The sequence below is a fragment of the Papaver somniferum genome, chromosome 5 (assembly GCF_003573695.1).
Source record: "Papaver somniferum cultivar HN1 chromosome 5, ASM357369v1, whole genome shotgun sequence".
Taxonomy (NCBI): Eukaryota; Viridiplantae; Streptophyta; class Magnoliopsida; order Ranunculales; family Papaveraceae; genus Papaver; species Papaver somniferum.
Genome location: NC_039362.1, coordinates 23,676,702 through 23,698,054, shown reverse-complemented (window position 1 = coordinate 23,698,054; position 21,353 = coordinate 23,676,702). Strand labels below are relative to the sequence as shown.

At 37.9% G+C, this 21,353-nt stretch overlaps 2 protein-coding genes across 2 annotated transcripts; both read left to right on the top strand.

Moving 5' to 3' along the window:
- Positions 1 to 1,012: 1,012 nt before the first annotated feature.
- LOC113278861 (putative mediator of RNA polymerase II transcription subunit 26) lies at positions 1,013 to 2,295 on the top strand. Its single transcript, XM_026527594.1, has 2 exons — positions 1,013 to 1,076; positions 1,166 to 2,295. Exons 1-2 carry the CDS (start codon positions 1,013 to 1,015, stop codon positions 2,293 to 2,295), a joined length of 1,194 nt encoding a protein of 397 aa, XP_026383379.1.
- Positions 2,296 to 5,360: 3,065 nt separating this feature from the next.
- Positions 5,361 to 6,341, top strand: LOC113278860 (nuclear speckle splicing regulatory protein 1-like). The gene is made up of 2 exons (XM_026527592.1): positions 5,361 to 5,534; positions 5,658 to 6,341. The coding sequence occupies exons 1-2, from the start codon at positions 5,361 to 5,363 to the stop codon at positions 6,339 to 6,341; spliced, it is 858 nt and encodes a 285-aa protein (XP_026383377.1).
- Positions 6,342 to 21,353: the final 15,012 nt, after the last annotated feature.

Here is a 21,353-nt window from a genome sequence, read left to right as displayed (position 1 = left end):
AAGATAAATCCTGATAAAAGAGGATATTTATCTTAAGTAGTTATAATTATTATTCAAGATAATAATTATTTGGGACAAGTGAAGATTATGATAAATATTAGAATTTATCATGAATCTGGTTGTTATTTGGGATTTATACAGATGAGGGAGGTTATTTGAATAACTATCAAAACCCTAAAGCTACATCTATTTTCTGCCTATATATAGAGGCAAAATCTCAAATCAAAAGGTACAGAATTCTATTCTTTTCACCATAATACACTTGCATACATCCGCTGATTTTAGCATCGGAGTGTTTTTGCAGGTACCCCAACCTCTTTTGATCAATTCTTTGGAGATTTTTCATAAACGGTAGCGATTGGATCAACTTTCCCGCATCTCGAAGATTGTAGGAGTGATCATTTTTGCACCAACATCTTTTGGCGCCGACTAAGAGGATACGAAGAAAAGATCGTGCTTCCCATTTGATAGAAGCCGTTCTCAAACGATTTTCGAAATCAGGGTTTCAAAATCATTGTGAACAAAAAGTTGCTGAGAGTTTCTGAACTTTTTCAGAAAGTTGTAAAAGGTTTCTGACTCTTTCAAAAAGTTGCAGTAAGTTTCTGAACTCTTTTCAGAAAGTTGCAGAAGATACAGAAAAGTCGCAGAAAGATTCTGAACACTTTCAGAAAGTTGTAGAAGATCCAGAAAAGTCGCAGAAAGTCTCTGAACACTTTCAGAAAGTTGCAGAAAGTGTCTGAATTCTTTCAGAAAGTTGCAGAAAGTGTCTGAGTGTTTTCAGAAAGTTGCAGGAGGTGTAAACGTTTTCAGAAAGTTGCGTAAAGATCCAGGAAGTCTCTGAACGTTTTCAGAAAGTTGCAGAAGTTTTCTGAACGTGTTCAGAAAGTTGCGGAAAGATCCAGGAAGTCTCTGAACTCTTTCAGAAAGTTACAGAAAGTTTCTGAACGTTTTTCAGAGTTGTAAAAGATCTGAAAAGTTGTTGAAAGCAAAGTTAACAAAGAAAGAGTAACTTATGAATTCTTCAGGAGAAAATCAACTTGAGATGGACGTTGATGCACCTACCGGAAATCCTTCGGGTCAACATGCCAACAATCGAACTTTAAGGAGCGCTTTCGTCCATACTCATCAAGACGAAATGGAAACATCGCTCTCATCAACGCATCAGTCGCTCGTTCTGTGAGATCGACTCCAAGTCTCAGGGGAAACAATGTTCTCTTACGTAGATCACCTCCCCGGACTATTAGCGAAAACCTCAATCGTCAAAGAGGGACTCAAGGTCAACACCCAAGCATCCAGCAGCTTCGTGAGGAGGACATCGCTAATAGAGGAGCACGGGCTAACCAACAGCCTGCGCAAGATAACAACCCACAGCCTGTGCAAGCTAACAACCCACCAGCTGCACAAGTTAAAAATTCGCGGGTGACTCCTATCGACTTGACGTTACGTGAGCGTTTCCAGGAATTGGAAAGGGAAAACAAGCGACTCAAGGTTGCATTGGAGAAAAGAAAGGAGCTTGAAGAAGAAGCTATTCCACATTTCGAAAGTAATAGGTCAAACCGTCATTCTCATCGAGAACGATACGACCCACGCAAAGGGGACGAAGTTCTTGACGGTCGTCGGCTCAGTCAAAGTGATGCAAGAAGAAGCGAGGATGTCAGGAACGTTTATCAAAGTCGCGATCACCATGATGACGATTATTATGATCGTTATGTGCCCGATGATGATCATTATTACACGGCCGAGCAAGATAGGCGAACCAGATCAAGTCACAAGAAACATAGACAAAGGGATGACCATATCAATGATGATCACTCGAAGAGGTCTAGACGTGATAAAGACCTTTCTAAAAGGAGAAAGGAGTCTGACAGGAATGAGCGGATTCGCAGAGAAACTGAGGGAGACTCGGTGAGAGGCGAAGAAATCAGCAAAAGAATGCTTAGTGAAATGATTGGTGAGCTGTTAGCCCAAAAGCAATCCAAAGATGAAGAGCAACAAATTTTATCAATGAAAAAATCGATGGACTCCCCATTTGTTGAAAAGATAAGGCGCTACCGCCCACCCTCGAATTTCAACCATCCTCAATTCAAGGAGTTTTTCGACGGACGCAATGGAAATCCAGTGGAGCACGTCCAACGATGTCAAGCCTCAATGAGTTTGTGGAGCTTCAGCGACGAGCTACTCTATAGAACCTTTTCAATGACCTTGACGGAGAGCCTGACGAAAGTCTTTTTGATTTTAGTAGGAGGTTTCGTCAGGAAGTTAATGAAATTGGAAAGGTGGACGAGGGATTCGTAATAGAGGCGTATAAAAATGCAAAGGATTACGATGAGTTTGGAATTTACAACTCGTTAGCAGTTCAACCAGTCAAAAACCTCAAAGAGTTGTATGACAGGGGTGATAGGTATGCCAAAGCCGAGAAGGAAAAGAAAGCAAAGTTGTCACGAACAACAAAAAGGTTCGGAACCGAGGGACACGCCACACCACGACAACATTTTCAGGCGATTTTAAAGGGAAAATCACGATGAACCCCGAAATAAGATGGCAACGGAAAAAATACCATAAGCCCAGATCCATCTAGCAAGTGAAGGGCGGATATAATAGATCTAGTTCCTGTTTCACAAGGGGGCGTCTTTTCTATTCGAGAATATCTCTTCAGATATTGGGGGCGTCTAAAGTGACGCCTAGCATGCAATCAAAACCAACTTGTTTAAAGAAGTCGAATAATAGAAGACATCTTTTTCAGTATCGTGGAAAGTACTGGGGACGAATAAAATGGAAAGAACAAACGCCCGAGGAGAGGAGACAAGGGCGAGATATTTTAGTTATCAAAGGCGAAGTATTTTAATTATGAAGGAAATACTTGCAATGTCTTTCTATAAAAGAGAAAGACAAAGGCGAAGTATTTTGGTTATGAAGGAAATTGTTGCGATGTATTTCTAGTAAAGAGAAAGGCGAAAACAAAGTATTATAATATAATTAAGCTGAAGCTATAATGGAGCGAAAGGAGCAAAGGAAAAATGTTGAAGAACACATGCGGAGGAAATGCTTGCAATGTTTTTCTAATAAAGAGAAAAACAAAGTGTTTTGCTTATTAAGGAAATGCTTGCAATGTTTTTCTAATAAAGAGAAAAACAAAGTGTTTTTCTTATCAAGGAAATAGCTGCAATGTCTTTCTAATAAAGAGAAAAATAAAAAGAAAAGCGTTTAGTAAAGGAGGTGGAGCGAAAGAAAGGAAATGTACGACGAAAAGCTAGAGACAGTCAACCCGTAGACCAGAGATTGTCGTATATTATTCACGGACACACAAGCATTGAGTCGTCAAGTTCTAGGCCAGTACGGGAACAAGTGGGCAACCAATGTGCCTAGCAAATTACGGGAGCAACCTGTATTCAAGTGAGGTATGTTCTCAAAGTCGAAGTTGAATTATTAATTTGATCCTGATAATTTTTCTATTAAAGAGATAAATTTGAGCGTTTTTCTATCAAAGAGAAAAACCAAGGAAATGCTTCATTCACCATAAGGGTGGGAGATGAGATTAGAGAAGATTTACAAGACCAACACTTAGGTCATATGTTAGCTAATGGAAGAGAAAGAGAACATAACATGTTGATATGTTTGGCGTTTGGGTAATACTATATGGAGTTTTAAGTACGTTGTTGGTACTTTGAACGTGTTTGGTGATTAAAGAACAATGGCTTATGAGATGATTAAGTACATTTTTGGTGCTTCGAATTATTAAGCCAACTTTGGGGAAAATTCACACAACAAGCTGGCCAAGGCCACGAAAGTTTATCGAATAAACATCATATGACGAATTTGAACAAGCCGCGAAGGATAGTTCTTCTTTTGATTTTCTTAATCCGCAGAACAAGCTGGCCAAGGCCACGAAAGGTTATCGGATAAACAACATATAGCGAGCCGCGAAGGTTAGTTCTTCTTTTGATTTTCTTAATCCATCAACAAGTTGAGAATTAAGAGGGGGCGATGTTTGTACCCTATTAAAATAGCGTACGTGCGTATCACATGAGGCTTATAATGGAAGCCTAAATCCGGTTTATTATGGAAACCGGTGGGTTTGTTATGGAAACCCACAAGGCTTATTATGGAAGCCTGGTTTATTATGGAAACCGATGGGTTTGTTATGGAAACCCACAAGGCTTATTATGGAAGCCTGGATTTGGTTTATCATGGAAACCGGTGGGTTTGTTATGGAAACCAGTGGGTTTGTTATGGAAACCCACAACTCCATGGGTTAAAAGATCTTAATAAAAGAGGTTAAGATTTTCATGGAATAATTATTATAGATAATTATTAAATATTATTTAAGATAAATCCTGATAAAAGAGGATATTTATCTTAAGTAGTTATAATTATTATTCAAGATAATAATTATTTGGGATAAGTGAAGATTATGATAAATATTAGAATTTATCATGAATCTGGTTGTTATTTGGGATTTATACAGATGAGGGAGGTTACTTGGATAACTATCAAAACCCTAAAGCTACATCTATTTTCTGCCTATATATAGAGGAAAAATCTCAAATCAAAAGGTACAGAATTCTATTCTTTTCACCATAATACACTTGCATAGAACATCTGCTGATTTTAGCATCGGAGTGTTTTTGCAGGTACCCCCACCTCTTTTGATCAATTCTTTGAAGATTTTTCATCAACGGTAGAGATTGGATCAACTTTCCCGCATCTCAAAGATTGTTGGAGTGATAATTTTTGCACCAACATCTTTTGGTGCCGACTAAGGGGATACGAAGAAAAGATCGTGCTCCCCATTTGATAGAAGCCGTTCTCAAACGATTTTCGAAACCAGGGTTTCAAAATCATTGTGAACAAAAAGTTGCTAAGAGTTTCTGAACTTTTTTAGAAAGTTGTAAAAGGTTTATGAACTCTTTGAAAAGGTTGCAGTAAGTTTCTGAACTCTTTTCAGAAAGTTGCAGAAGACCCAGAAAAGTCGCAGAAAGATTCTGAACACTTTCCGAAAGTTGTAGAAGATCCATAAAAGTCGCAGAAAATCTCTGAACACTTCCAGAAAGTTGCAGAAGAACCATAAAGTTGCAGAAAGTGTCTGAACTCTTTCAGAAAGTTGCAGAAAGTGTCTGAGCGTTTTCAGAAAGTTGCAGAAGGTGTAAACGTTTTCAGAAAGTTGCGTAAAGATCCAGGAAGTCTCTGAACCTTTTCAGAAAGTTTCAGAAGGTTTCTGAACGTCTTCAGAAAGTTGCGGAAAGATCCAGGAAATCTCTGAACTCTTTCAAAAATTTGCAGAAAGTTTCTGAACGTTTTTCAGAGTTGTAGAAGATCTGAAAAAGTTGTTGAAAGCAAAGTTAACAAAGAAAGAGTAACTTATGAATTCTTCAGGAGAAAATCAACTTGAGATGGACGTTGATGCACCTACCGGAAATCCATTCAGGTCAATATGCCAACAATCGAACTTTAAGGAGCGTTTTCGTCCATACTCATCAAGACGAAAGGGATGGAGTGGAAACATCACTCTCATCAACGTATCAGCCGCTCGTTCTGTGAGATCGACTCCAAGTCTCAGGGGAAACAATGTTCTCTTACGTAGATCACCTCCCCGGACTATTAGCGAAAACCTCAATCGTCAAAGAGGGACTCAAAGTCAACACCCAAGCATCCAGTAGCTTCGTGAGGAGGACATCGCTAATAGAGGAGTACGAGCTAACCAACAGCCTGCGAAAGCTAATAACCCACAGCCCGCGCAAGCTAACAACCCACCAGCTACACAAGTTAACAATTCGCGGGTGACTCCTATCGACTTGACGTTACGTGAGCGTTTCCAGGAATTGGAAAGGGAAAACAAGCGACTCAAGGTTGCATTGGAGAAAAGAAAGAAGCTTGAAGAAGAAGCTATTCCACATTCCGAAAGTAATAGGTCAAACCGTCGTTCTCATCGAGAACGATACGACCCACGCAAAGGGGACGAAGTTCTTGACGGTCGTCGGCTCAGTAAAAGTGATGCAAGAAGAAGCGAGGATGTCAGGAACGTTTATCAAAGTCGCGATCACCATGATGACGATTATTATGATCATTATGTGCCCGATGATGATCATTATTACACGGCCGAGCAAGATAGGCGAACCAGATCAAGTCGCAAGAAACATAGACAAAGGGATGATCATATCAATGATGATCACTTGAAGAGGTCTAGACGTGATAAAGACCTTTCTAAAAGGAGAAAGGAGTCTGACAGGAATGAGCGGATTCGCAGAGAAACTGAGGGAGACTCGGTGAGAGGCAAAGAATTCAGCAAAAGAAGGCCTAGTGAAATGATTAATGAGCTTAGCCCAAAAGCAATCCAAAGATGAAGAGCAACAAATTTTATCAATGAAAAATCGATGGACTCCCCATTTGTTGAAAAGATAAGGCGCTACCGCCCACCCTCGAATTTCAACCATCCTCAATTCAAGAAGTTTTTCGACGGACGCAATGGAAATCCAGTGGAGCACGTCCAATGATATCAAGCCTCAATGAGTTTGTGGAGCTTCATCTACGAGCTACTATGTAGAACCTTTCCAATGACCTTGACGGGTAAGGCTCTAACTTGGTTCTCACAATTAGAGTCAAATTCTATTAAGAGTTTCGGGATTCTTTCAGATGTGTTTTTTGAGCAATACAAGATTAACCACGGAATCAAAAAAGAGAGCAGTCATTTATTCCTCTTGCACAGAGAGCCTGGCGAAAGTCTTTTTGATTTTAATAGGAGGTTTCGTCAGGAAGTTAATGAAATTGGAAAGGTGGGCGAGGGATTCGTAATAGAGGCATATAAAAATACAATCGATTACGATGAGTTTGGAATTTACAATTCGTTAGCAGTTCAACCAGTCAAAAACCTCAAAGAGTTGTATGACAGGGGTGATAGGTATACCAAAACCGAGAAGGAAAAGAAAGCAAAGTTGTCACGAACAACAAAAAGGTTCGGAACCGAGGGACACGCCACACTACGACAACATTTTCAGGCGATTTTAAAGGGAAAATCACGATGAACCCCGAAATAAGATGGCAACGGAAAAGATACCATAACCCCAGATCCATCTAGCAAGTGAGGAGCGGATATAATAGATCTAGTTCCTGCTTCACAAGGGGGCGTCTTTTCTATTCGAGAATATCTCTTCAGATATTGGGGGCAGCTAAAGTGACGCCTAGCATGCAATCAAAACCAACTTGTTTAAAGAATTCGAATAATAGAAGACATCTTTTTGAGTATCGCGGCAAGAACTGGGGGCGAATAATATGGAACGAACGAACGCCCGAGGAGGTATGTCCTCACTAGTTGTTACATTATAAAAGCGAATTTATAATCACAAATGAGAACTTTTTGCATGTACTTATTAAAGAAATACGTGCAATGTTTTTATAATAAAGAGGAAGACAAGGGAGAGATATCTTAGTTATCAAAGGCGAAGTATTTTAATTATGAAGGAAATACTTGCAATGTCTTTCTATAAAAGAGAAAGACAAAGGCGAAGTATTTTGGTTATGAAGGAAATTGTTGCGATGTCTTTCTAGTAAAGAGAAAGGCGAAAAAAAAGTATTATAATATAATTAAGCTGAAGCTATAATGGAGCGAAAGGAGCAAAGGAAAAATGTTGAAGAACACATGCAGCGGAAATGCTTGCAATGTTTTTCTAATAAAGAGAAAAACAAAGTGTTTTTCTTATTAAGGAAATGCTTGCAATGTTTTTCTAATAAAGAGAAAAATAAAGTGTTTTTCTTATCAAGGAAATAGCTGCAATGTCTTTCTAATAAAGAGAAAAATAAAAAGAAAAGCGTTTAGTAAAGGAGGTGGAGCGAAAGAAAGGAAATGTACGACGAAAAGCTAGAGACAGTCAACCCGTAGACCAGAGATTGTCGTATATTATTCACGGACACACGAGCATTGAGTCGTCAAGTTCTAGGCCAGTACGGGAACAAGTGGGCAACCAATGTGCCTAGCAAATTACGGGAGCAACCTGCATTCAAGTGAGGTATGTTCTCAAAGTCGAAGTTGAATTATTAATTTGATCCTGATAATTTTTCTATTAAAGAGATAAATTGGAGCGTTTTTCTATCAAAGAGAAAAACCAAGGAAATGCTTCATTCACCATAAGGGTGGGAGATGAGATTAGAGAAGATTTACAAGACCAACACTTAGGTCATATGTTAGCTAATGGAAGCGCAAGAGAACATAACATGCTGATCTGTTTGGCGTTTGGGTAATGCTATATGGAGTTTTAAGTACGTTGTTGGTACTTTGAACGTCTTTGGTGATTAAAGAACAATGGCTTATGAGATGATTGAGTACATTTTTGGTGCTTCGAATTATTAAGCCAACTTTGGGAAAATCCACACAACAAGCTGGCCAAGGCCATGAAAGGTTATCGAATAAACATCATATGACGAGTTTGAACAAGCCGCGAAGGTTAGTTCTTCTTTTGATTTTCTTAATCCGCAGAAAAAGATGGCCAAGGCCACGAAAGGTTATCGGATAAACAACATATAGCGAGCCGCGAAGGTTAGTTCTTCTTTTGATTTTCTTAATCCATCAACAAGTTGAGAATTAAGAGGGGGGGATGTTTGTACCCTATTAAAATAGCGTACATGCGTATCACATGAAGCTTATAATGGAAGCCTAAATCCGGTTTATTATGGAAACCGTTCGGTTTGTTATGGAAACCCACAAGGCTTATTATGGAAGCCTGGGGTGGGTTTGTTATGGAAACCCACAAGGCTTATTATGGAAGCCTGGATTTGGTTTATTATGGAAACCGTGGGTTTGTTATGGAAACCCACAAGGCTTATTATGGAAGCCTGGATTTGGTTTATTATGGAAACCAGTGGCTTTGTTATGGAAACCCACAACTCCATGGGTTAAAAGATCTTAATAAAAGAGGTTAAGATTTTCATGGAATAGTTATTATAGATAATTATTAAATATTATTTAAGATAATCCTGATAAAAGAGGATATTTATCTTAAGTAGTCATAATTATTATTCAAGATAATAATTATTTGGGATAAGTGAAGATTATGATAAATATTAGAATTTATCATGAATCTGGTTGTTATTTGAGATTTATACAGATGAGGGAGGTTATTTGGATAACTATCAAAACCCTAAAGCTACATTTATTTTCTGCTTATATATAGAGGAAAAATCTCAAATCAAAAGGTACAAAATTCTATTCTTTTCACCATAATACACTTGCATAGAACATCCGCTGATTTTAGCATCGGATTGTTTTTGAAGGTACCCCCACCTCTTTTGACAATTCTTTGGAGATTCTTCATCAACGGTAGCGGATTGGATCAACCTTCCCGCATCTCGAAGATTGTTGGAGTGATTATTTTTGCACCAACAGCTGTGAGAGTGGTGTTATCATTATTGGAATCAGATGTGAAGGTGGTAAGTACTCTCATCCTCGGTAATAGTGGTTGATTTCCTTTCTTAGAGATCATCAGAAAAATATCTTTATTTTCCACGATTTTGTGGAGTCTCCAGAAATAAAATATCTTCATTCCCACCATTCAACGTGTGTAGGATTTATCTTTTCATTCTTACATGCACTCATGTGAGACCCATAAAAAGCCGTCTTATTAAGTGCAATTATCATAAAATCCTTTTAAGTGAGGCAGAAGTCGAGGAAAAATGCTTATTGATCGCTCTCAAACACGCGTTCTCTCATTATGGTGTGGTTATTTCTCACTCAACATTTAAGAATGAGAATATGTTCTTTTGTATTTCTAACTTCTTATTACTAGCATGCAGAAACTCTATGTCCTCATAGCTCTTTGGATGCTTGGGACGCTGGAACGCTTTGAAGTTGTAAGTTTTAGTTTGATTTGCTCGAGGACTAGCAAAGTATAAGTGTGGGGGAATTTGATAGGTGTAGAATACACCGTTAATTATTATCTATTGGTTATGCTTTCTTTATTATTTTTCTTGTAAATTATGTATTTTACGTGTGTTTTTGAGTTATTAGGTACTCTGGAGTCATGCATAAGAAAAGAAGAAGAAATCATCCAAAATTGCACAAGAAGAGCAAAATTGTCATTTCACCAGGAAAACCATATTGGAGAGCCGATCCAAGCAACTAACTCAGACCAGTAAGCTCAGTGAGACTAACTGAGAAGCTAACTCGACTGACTCTCTCCTCTTCATTGACCCTCCTGACTAATGGAAGACTGTTTTGACAGTCAGATATAACAGAACCTTGATGGAATATTCCGCCAGCGACAAAGAACACTCAGATGACCGGCATAGCTTTTCTGTCCAGATTATGGTGACGGAAGATGGAATCCGGCGATCAAAATCACATATTTTTGTGTGGGTTTCTTCTCATGGGTGTGAAGACTTAGAATTGGAATTGGACTTAATTTTGGAAAGAGAACAATGAGTAATTTTACAAAGACAAGGATTTGGAATGTTGAGCTACAAAGGGAAAGAGATTCTATTCCTAAGAGGAGTTGAAGCAATTTGAAGCCTATAAATAGAGAAGTTCTCTACTACACTTCTACACTTCTGTACACACACAACACTTGTGTTTTTGCTTGCTTTCAAAATTCTTCTTTTAATTATTTGTGTGAATTTCAAAAACATGAGTAGCTAATTTTCTTATTGATTGAGGATGAATTCCTAGTTCTTAACATGTTTTTTGTTTTTAAATCTACTTTGAAGTTTTTCACATGATTATCGTTTGTTTTCACTAATAAGAATGTTTATACATTCATGGTTGATTGATAGATTGTTTATGTGGCCAACTAAATTGATTTGTTAATTGATCTAAAGCTAGTGAAAGTTAGGGGATAAGTAATCGTTTCTTGACTTTTTACATAAGTAGAAAACACGAGACCTTACGGAGGGATTAGGTGGAGCAATTATGTGTGAAAACAACGTTAGCAAGTAGACCTTGAGCTAAGAGTCTAACTACTAATATCAACCTAATAAATTCATAAATCTTAATGCGTTTAACTAAATTACATCTTGAGTGAGCTACTACTAGGTGGTTTGGTGAATAGAATCTGGTAGTCGAGAACTTCCGTATCCGGTGATACTAGGGATTTAGGGGTTTAGCACTGAGCTAGCTGCTTTACCTACGGTTGGTGATAATCTGTGACTAATAAAAAGTGGAAAAGAACATAACTTGAATCATTGTTTTGCAACGAAGAAGGATTCCTTGATCTAATCTCTCTTATTGATTCCAACTTAAACTTTTAATTGTTTTATTTACTTTCTTTTGTTTTTAAAATCTAAAACCAATCCCCCCTTTTTGTGACAACTAAACAACTAAAACTTCTTGCTCCTCGTGGGAACGAACTTGACTACACTATATTACTTGTTAGGTGGAAAAATATTAATTAATTTGTTGTGGTTACGACACGCATCAGATGCATACACAGAGATAGCAATTCCAGTAGGTAAAATTTTTACCCATATATCACAAGATTATGCTCAAAGATGCTATATGCTGCAGGGATTGGATAGTGTTTAGTCTGGCAGCTAGGCTAGCAGGCAAACATGGGGTATCACTTAGGGCGGATCATGAAAGGTTCAGAGATTCAATGGAGTTACAGGTATCAGAGATGAAAAATTTGAGATTCGCGAATGATACCTCCGATATAAACCGGGTTTAGGCACTTCCACCAATTATCCCGCTCCGTTTTCTCCTTTCCTTAGCTTGTAAAGCAGCACCATAGGTTCCACAGATGGTGTTCTGCTGCTCCTTCTCTTTTTCTGCTTTTCCTTAGATTATGCTTCAGTTTTGCAGGTACCTAATGGCTCAACTGAACTGGTCAGTAGTACTCAGAAGTATGCAATCCTCAAACAAAGGCAAGGAATATCGATACTGATTACAAACAACTGAAAGGAAATTACAGTATGGCAATGATTTCGACTTATCCCACTGATTTTCTCAAAATTCAACTATGAGGATACACTTATGATCTATTCCAGAATACATTACAGGGAGAAATGAGCAAACATTACATGCAACAAAGAAGAAAAGAAAATGCTATATGCAGGAATGCTTGGTATCTTACAGGGTGATGATGCAAAGTAAACTAACTAACAAAAACTAATTATACATATGCTTGACTACAGTTGCGATTTTCAATAAGAAAAAGCTAAGTTATACTAGAATATTCACAATTACAGAATGTTGCTAATCAAATGATTGAATGCAGCTAAACAAGTAAGGATTGTACCCTGCATGTAAACTAAGGAGACTGAAAGTAATCAAAATCCTAACAGACAAACTACCGAACACCACTACCACTGAGATGCTACAGATGGAACTGAAACACCATTAGCTGCAGTTATGCGATGAGACTAACTAAAACAAAATACAGAAAGTTTAAAAGTGATGAAAGTTATACACATATGGGATATGCAACAGAAATGGTATGATACAAAATAATAAGAAACGGCTATGTGAAAAACTACAAATAAACTATGTGAATAAAAACTAAAGAACGGGATGCAATGACAGAAAATGATTTAAACTAAAGGCTACAACTACTTAGCACAAATCAACATGAGATATATACACAGGACCAACAATTTTGCAACAGCTTAACAACTAAAAAGAGACTTCCAGGAACTGATCAGATGCAAACTGACAAAAAACTACAGGATGCGACTAACTAAGCTACAGATTATACTATACTGAGAATCAACTAACCTAACTGGAACAAGATGCAGATATGCGATGAAAGTGAAAATGAAAACTACAACTAAGATGCAGATGATAGAATATACTAATTACAGAGATTGAGTGAGAGCAGTTTTAACTAATCAAGAGAAACAACATGAAGCTTTAAAATTACAGCTAAGCTACATAATGCTACAAGATTTTGTAAGATGCAGGATGCAAATTATATAACAGATGGGTCACAAAGTTACACTACAAAAACTTAAAAATACAACAGAAGACAGATAGACTACACTAACAACATGAAAACAGGAAAATCTAAACACATATATACAAGGTTATACTAAAAATCAGTAAAGTTAACCAAAGAAACAACTACACCGCTACCGAGTCCCCGGCAACGACGCCAAAAACTTTGTAGGTTTAGAAGATGCCTACAATATTAAACTGCAAGTGCACAGTTGGTAGGCTTCTAAAAGGTCTAAAAATTATCCCCGGCCAAAAACTTGGTGGGTCCGGAGATATGTATAAAATTAAGCGCAATAAAAACGCGGGCCTACAGTAATACCGCAAGTGCACGGTCGTCAGTTGTAGCTCGTGCAAGTACGGGTCGATCCACAGAGATCGGGTGTGTTTTGGAGTGTTCTAGCTATTTTGGGTTCTAGTTGCTATTGGGCTATGAAGCCTTTTGGCTTAGATTGGGCTTTGAGTACTAATGGGTTTGAATGCCCTTTGAATGAATTGGGCTCTGTAATGTGAACTGATGCTTTGGGCTCAGAGTTTTTGAACTAACAGTTATAATGGACTGGGCTTGACCTTTTGTCCTAGCAGTGAACTAGGCTTTGCCTTGAACTTAGGCTTGGGCTCAGTGTAGTGAACTGAGCTTGGGATTAAACCTGGGCTTTTGGTCTTTTGGGCCTTGGGCTAACAGTGACTGTGAATTGAGAATTGGAGAGGAAGCAGCAGCAGCAGGGTAGCAGACAGCTGCAAGGGAAGTGGAGTGGCAGCAACAGCTGCAGAAACTCAGATGCAGGAGAAGGGAGGAAAAGGCAGCTGCAGCACAAGGCAATGCAAGTAGTAGCAGCAAGAACAGCAAGGCAGAGGCAAGTGCACAGCAAAGCCAAGGAAACAACAGCAGCAACAGAGTTGCAGCAAGCCAAGGGAAGTAACAAGAAAAGAAGTAGCAGCAATAGCACAAGCAAGGAAGAAAACAGCAGTAAGGGAAGCAACAAGAAAACAAGTAGCAGCAGCACAAGGCAGTGAAGAAAACAGTGTAAACAAGGTAATGAGTAACAAAACAGTGAACAAAATGGAACAAAGTGAAAGTGACACAAAGGCAATTAGCCTTGCATTGTTATCACTGTTAGTTTCACCATCTTCCCTGCCTTAGGCTAATTGCCTTTGTGTCACTTTCACTTTGTTCCATTTTGTTCACTGTTTTGTTACTCATTACCTTGTTTACACTGTTTTCTTCACTGCCTTGTGCTGCTGCTACTTGTTTTCTTGTTGCTTCCCTTACTGCTGTTTTCTTCCTTGCTTGTGCTATTGCTGCTACTTCTTTTCTTGTTACTTCCCTTGGCTTGCTGCAACTCTGTTGCTGCTGTTGTTTCCTTGGCTTTGCTGTGCACTTGCCTCTGCCTTGCTGTTCTTGCTGCTACTACTTGCATTGCCTTGTGCTGCAGCTGCCTTTTCCTCCCTTCTCCTGCATCTGAGTTTCTGCAGCTGTTACTGCCACTCCACTTCCCTTGCAGCTGTCTGCTACCCTGCTGCTGCTGCTTCCTCTCCAATTCTCAATTCACAGTCACTGTTAGCCCAAGGCCCAAAAGACCAAAAGCCCAGGTTTAATCCCAAGCTCAGTTCACTACACTGAGCCCAAGCCTAAGTTCAAGGCAAAGCCTAGTTCACTGCTAGGACAAAAGGTCAAGCCCAGTCCATTATAACTGTTAGTTCAAAAACTCTGAGCCCAAAGCATCAGTTCACATTACAGAGCCCAATTCATTCAAAGGGCATTCAAACCCATTAGTACTCAAAGCCCAATCTAAGCCAAAAGGCTTCATAGCCCAATAGCAACTAGAACCCAAAATAGCTAGAACACTCCAAAACACACCCGATCTCTGTGGATCGACCCGTACTTGCACGAGCTACAACTGACGACCGTGCACTTGCGGTATTACTGTAGGCCCGCGTTTTTATTGCGCTTAATTTTATACATATCTCCGGACCCACCAAGTTTTTGGCCGGGGATAATTTTTAGACCTTTTAGAAGCCTACCAACTGTGCACTTGCAGTTTAATATTGTAGGCATCTTCTAAACCTACAAAGTTTTTGGCGTCGTTGCCGGGGACTCGGTAGCGGTGTAGTTGTTTCTTTGGTTAACTTTACTGATTTTTAGTATAACCTTGTATATATGTGTTTAGATTTTCCTGTTTTCATGTTGTTAGTGTAGTCTATCTGTCTTCTGTTGTATTTTTAAGTTTTTGTAGTGTAACTTTGTGACCCATCTGTTATATAATTTGCATCCTGCATCTTACAAAATCTTGTAGCATTATGTAGCTTAGCTGTAATTTTAAAGCTTCATGTTGTTTCTCTTGATTAGTTAAAACTGCTCTCACTCAATCTCTGTAATTAGTATATTCTATCATCTGCATCTTAGTTGTAGTTTTCATTTTCACTTTCATCGCATATCTGCATCTTGTTCCAGTTAGGTTAGTTGATTCTCAGTATAGTATAATCTGTAGCTTAGTTAGTCGCATCCTGTAGTTTTTTGTCAGTTTGCATCTGATCAGTTCCTGGAAGTCTCTTTTTAGTTGTTAAGCTGTTGCAAAATTGTTGGTCCTGTGTATATATCTCATGTTGATTTGTGCTAAGTAGTTGTAGCCTTTAGTTTAAATCATTTTCTGTCATTGCATCCCGTTCTTTAGTTTTTATTCACATAGTTTATTTGTAGTTTTTCACATAGCCGTTTCTTATTATTTTGTATCATACCATTTCTGTTGCATATCCCATATGTGTATAACTTTCATCACTTTTAAACTTTCTGTATTTTGTTTTAGTTAGTCTCATCGCATAACTGCAGCTAATGGTGTTTCAGTTCCATCTGTAGCATCTCAGTGGTAGTGGTGTTCGGTAGTTTGTCTGTTAGGATTTTGATTACTTTCAGTCTCCTTAGTTTACATGCAGGGTACAATCCTTACTTGTTTAGCTGCATTCAATCATTTGATTAGCAACATTCTGTAATTGTGAATATTCTAGTATAACTTAGCTTTTTCTTATTGAAAATCGCAACTGTAGTCAAGCATATGTATAATTAGTTTTTGTTAGTTAGTTTACTTTGCATCATCACCCTGTAAGATACCAAGCATTCCTGCATATAGCATTTTCTTTTCTTCTTTGTTGCATGTAATGTTTGCTCATTTCTCCCTGTAATGTATTCTGGAATAGATCATAAGTGTATCCTCATAGTTGAATTTTGAGAAAATCAGTGGGATAAGTCGAAATCATTGCCATACTGTAATTTCCTTTCAGTTGTTTGTAATCAGTATCGATATTCCTTGCCTTTGTTTGAGGATTGCATACTTCTGAGTACTACTGACCAGTTCAGTTGAGCCATTAGGTACCTGCAAAACTGAAGCATAATCTAAGGAAAAGCAGAAAAAGAGAAGGAGCAGCAGAACACCATCTGTGGAACCTATGGTGCTGCTTTACAAGCTAAGGAAAGGAGAAAACGGAGCGGGATAATTGGTGGAAGTGCCTAAACCCGGTTTATATCGGAGGTATCATTCGCGAATCTCAAATTTTTCATCTCTGATACCTGTAACTCCATTGAATCTCTGAACCTTTCATGATCCGCCCTAAGTGATACCCCATGTTTGCCTGCTAGCCTAGCTGCCAGACTAAACACTATCCAATCCCTGCAGCATATAGCATCTTTGAGCATAATCTTGTGATATATGGGTAAAAATTTTACCTACTGGAATTGCTATCTCTGTGTATGCATCTGATGCGTGTCGTAACCACAACAAATTAATTAATATTTTTCCACCTAACAAGTAATATAGTGTAGTCAAGTTCGTTCCCACGAGGAGCAAGAAGTTTTAGTTGTTTAGTTGTCACAAAAAGGGGGGATTGGTTTTAGATTTTAAAAACAAAAGAAAGTAAATAAAACAATTAAAAGTTTAAGTTGGAATCAATAAGAGAGATTAGATCAAGGAATCCTTCTTCGTTGCAAAACAATGATTCAAGTTATGTTCTTTTCCACTTTTTATTAGTCACAGATTATCACCAACCGTAGGTAAAGCAGCTAGCTCAGTGCTAAACCCCTAAATCCCTAGTATCACCGGATACGGAAGTTCTCGACTACCAGATTCTATTCACCAAACCACCTAGTAGTAGCTCACTCAAGATGTAATTTAGTTAAACGCATTAAGATTTATGAATTTATTAGGTTGATATTAGTAGTTAGACTCTTAGCTCAAGGTCTACTTGCTAACGTTGTTTTCACACATAATTGCTCCACCTAATCCCTCCGTAAGGTCTCGTGTTTTCTACTTATGTAAAAAGTCAAGAAACGATTACTTATCCCCTAACTTTCACTAGCTTTAGATCAATTAACAAATCAATTTAGTTGGCCACATAAACAATCTATCAATCAACCATGAATGTATAAACATTCTTATTAGTGAAAACAAACGATAATCATGTGAAAAACTTCAAAGTAGATTTAAAAACAAAAAACATGTTAAGAACTAGGAATTCATCCTCAATCAATAAGAAAATTAGCTACTCATGTTTTTGAAATTCACACAAATAATTAAAAGAAGAATTTTGAAAGCAAGCAAAAACACAAGTGTTGTGTGTGTACAGAAGTGTAGAAGTGTAGTAGAGAACTTCTCTATTTATAGGCTTCAAATTGCTTCAACTCCTCTTAGGAATAGAATCTCTTTCCCTTTGTAGCTCAACATTCCAAATCCTTGTCTTTGTAAAATTACTCATTGTTCTCTTTCCAAAATTAAGTCCAATTCCAATTCTAAGTCTTCACACCCATGAGAAGAAACCCACACAAAAATATGTGATTTTGATCGCCGGATTCCATCTTCCGTCACCATAATCTGGACAGAAAAGCTATGCCGGTCATCTGAGTGTTCTTTGTCGCTGGCGGAATATTCCATCAAGGTTCTGTTATATCTGACTGTCAAAACAGTCTTCCATTAGTCAGGAGGGTCAATGAAGAGGAGAGAGTCAGTCGAGTTAGCTTCTCAGTTAGTCTCACTGAGCTTACTGGTCTGAGTTAGTTGCTTGGATCGGCTCTCCAATATGGTTTTCCTGGTGAAATGACAATTTTGCTCTTCTTGTGCAATTTTGGATGATTTCTTCTTCTTTTCTTATGCATGACTCCAGAGTACCTAATAACTCAAAAACACACGTAAAATACATAATTTACAAGAAAAATAATAAAGAAAGCATAACCAATAGATAATAATTAACGGTGTATTCTACACCTATCAAATTCCCCCACACTTATACTTTGCTAGTCCTCGAGCAAATCAAACTAAAACTTACAACTTCAAAGCGTTCCAGCGTCCCAAGCATCCAAAGAGCTATGAGGACATAGAGTTTCTGCATGCTAGTAATAAGAAGTTAGAAATACAAAAGAACATATTCTCATTCTTAAATGTTGAGTGAGAAATAACCACACCATAATGAGAGAACGCGTGTTTGAGAGCGATCAATAAGCATTTTTCCTCGACTTCTGCCTCACTTAAAAGGATTTTATGATAATTGCACTTAATAAGACGGCTTTTTATGGGTCTCACATGAGTGCATGTAAGAATGAAAAGATAAATCCTACACACGTTGAATGGTGGGAATGAAGATATTTTATTTCTGGAGACTCCACAAAATCGTGGAAAATAAAGATATTTTTCTGATGATCTCTAAGAAAGGAAATCAACCACTATTACCGAGGATGAGAGTACTTACCACCTTCACATCTGATTCCAATAATGATAACACCACTCTCACAGCTGTTGGTGCAAAAATAATCACTCCAACAATCTTCGAGATGCGGGAAGGTTGATCCAATCGCTACCGTTGATGAAGAATCTCCAAAGAATTGTCAAAAGAGGTGGGGGTACCTTCAAAAACAATCCGATGCTAAAATCAGCGGATGTTCTATGCAAGTGTATTATGGTGAAAAGAATAGAATTTTGTACCTTTTGATTTGAGATTTTTCCTCTATATATAAGCAGAAAATAAATGTAGCTTTAGGGTTTTGATAGTTATCCAAATAACCTCCCTCATCTGTATAAATCTCAAATAACAACCAGATTCATGATAAATTCTAATATTTATCATAATCTTCACTTATCCCAAATAATTATTATCTTGAATAATAATTATGACTACTTAAGATAAATATCCTCTTTTATCAGGATTATCTTAAATAATATTTAATAATTATCTATAATAACTATTCCATGAAAATCTTAACCTCTTTTATTAAGATCTTTTAACCCATGGAGTTGTGGGTTTCCATAACAAAGCCACTGGTTTCCATAATAAACCAAATCCAGGCTTCCATAATAAGCCTTGTGGGTTTCCATAACAAACCCACGGTTTCCATAATAAACCAAATCCAGGCTTCCATAATAAGCCTTGTGGGTTTCCATAACAAACCCACCCCAGGCTTCCATAATAAGCCTTGTGGGTTTCCATAACAAACCGAACGGTTTCCATAATAAACCGGATTTAGGCTTCCATTATAAGCTTCATGTGATACGCATGTACGCTATTTTAATAGGGTACAAACATCCCCCCCTCTTAATTCTCAACTTGTTGATGGATTAAGAAAATCAAAAGAAGAACTAACCTTCGCGGCTCGCTATATGTTGTTTATCCGATAACCTTTCGTGGCCTTGGCCATCTTTTTCTGCGGATTAAGAAAATCAAAAGAAGAACTAACCTTCGCGGCTTGTTCAAACTCGTCATATGATGTTTATTCGATAACCTTTCATGGCCTTGGCCAGCTTGTTGTGTGGATTTTCCCAAAGTTGGCTTAATAATTCGAAGCACCAAAAATGTACTCAATCATCTCATAAGCCATTGTTCTTTAATCACCAAAGACGTTCAAAGTACCAACAACGTACTTAAAACTCCATATAGCATTACCCAAACGCCAAACAGATCAGCATGTTATGTTCTCTTGCGCTTCCATTAGCTAACATATGACCTAAGTGTTGGTCTTGTAAATCTTCTCTAATCTCATCTCCCACCCTTATGGTGAATGAAGCATTTCCTTGGTTTTTCTCTTTGATAGAAAAACGCTCCAATTTATCTCTTTAATAGAAAAATTATCAGGATCAAATTAATAATTCAACTTCGACTTTGAGAACATACCTCACTTGAATGCAGGTTGCTCCCGTAATTTGCTAGGCACATTGGTTGCCCACTTGTTCCCGTACTGGCCTAGAACTTGACGACTCAATGCTCGTGTGTCCGTGAATAATATACGACAATCTCTGGTCTACGGGTTGACTGTCTCTAGCTTTTCGTCGTACATTTCCTTTCTTTCGCTCCACCTCCTTTACTAAACGCTTTTCTTTTTATTTTTCTCTTTATTAGAAAGACATTGCAGCTATTTCCTTGATAAGAAAAACACTTTATTTTTCTCTTTATTAGAAAAACATTGCAAGCATTTCCTTAATAAGAAAAACACTTTGTTTTTCTCTTTATTAGAAAAACATTGCAAGCATTTCCGCTGCATGTGTTCTTCAACATTTTTCCTTTGCTCCTTTCGCTCCATTATAGCTTCAGCTTAATTATATTATAATACTTTTTTTTCGCCTTTCTCTTTACTAGAAAGACATCGCAACAATTTCCTTCATAACCAAAATACTTCGCCTTTGTCTTTCTCTTTTATAGAAAGACATTGCAAGTATTTCCTTCATAATTAAAATACTTCGCCTTTGATAACTAAGATATCTCTCCCTTGTCTTCCTCTTTATTATAAAAACATTGCACGTATTTCTTTAATAAGTACATGCAAAAAGTTCTCATTTGTGATTATAAATTCGCTTTTATAATGTAACAACTAGTGAGGACATACCTCCTCGGGCGTTCGTTCGTTCCATATTATTCGCCCCCAGTTCTTGCCGCGATACTCAAAAAGATGTCTTCTATTATTCGAATTCTTTAAACAAGTTGGTTTTGATTGCATGCTAGGCGTCACTTTAGCTGCCCCCAATATCTGAAGAGATATTCTCGAATAGAAAAGACGCCCCCTTGTGAAGCAGGAACTAGATCTATTATATCCGCTCCTCACTTGCTAGATGGATCTGGGGTTATGGTATCTTTTCCGTTGCCATCTTATTTCGGGGTTCATCGTGATTTTCCCTTTAAAATCGCCTGAAAATGTTGTCGTAGTGTGGCGTGTCCCTCGGTTCCGAACCTTTTTGTTGTTCGTGACAACTTTGCTTTCTTTTCCTTCTCGGTTTTGGTATACCTATCACCCCTGTCATACAACTCTTTGAGGTTTTTGACTGGTTGAACTGCTAACGAATTGTAAATTCCAAACTCATCGTAATCGATTGTATTTTTATATGCCTCTATTACGAATCCCTCGCCCACCTTTCCAATTTCATTAACTTCCTGACGAAACCTCCTATTAAAATCAAAAAGACTTTCGCCAGGCTCT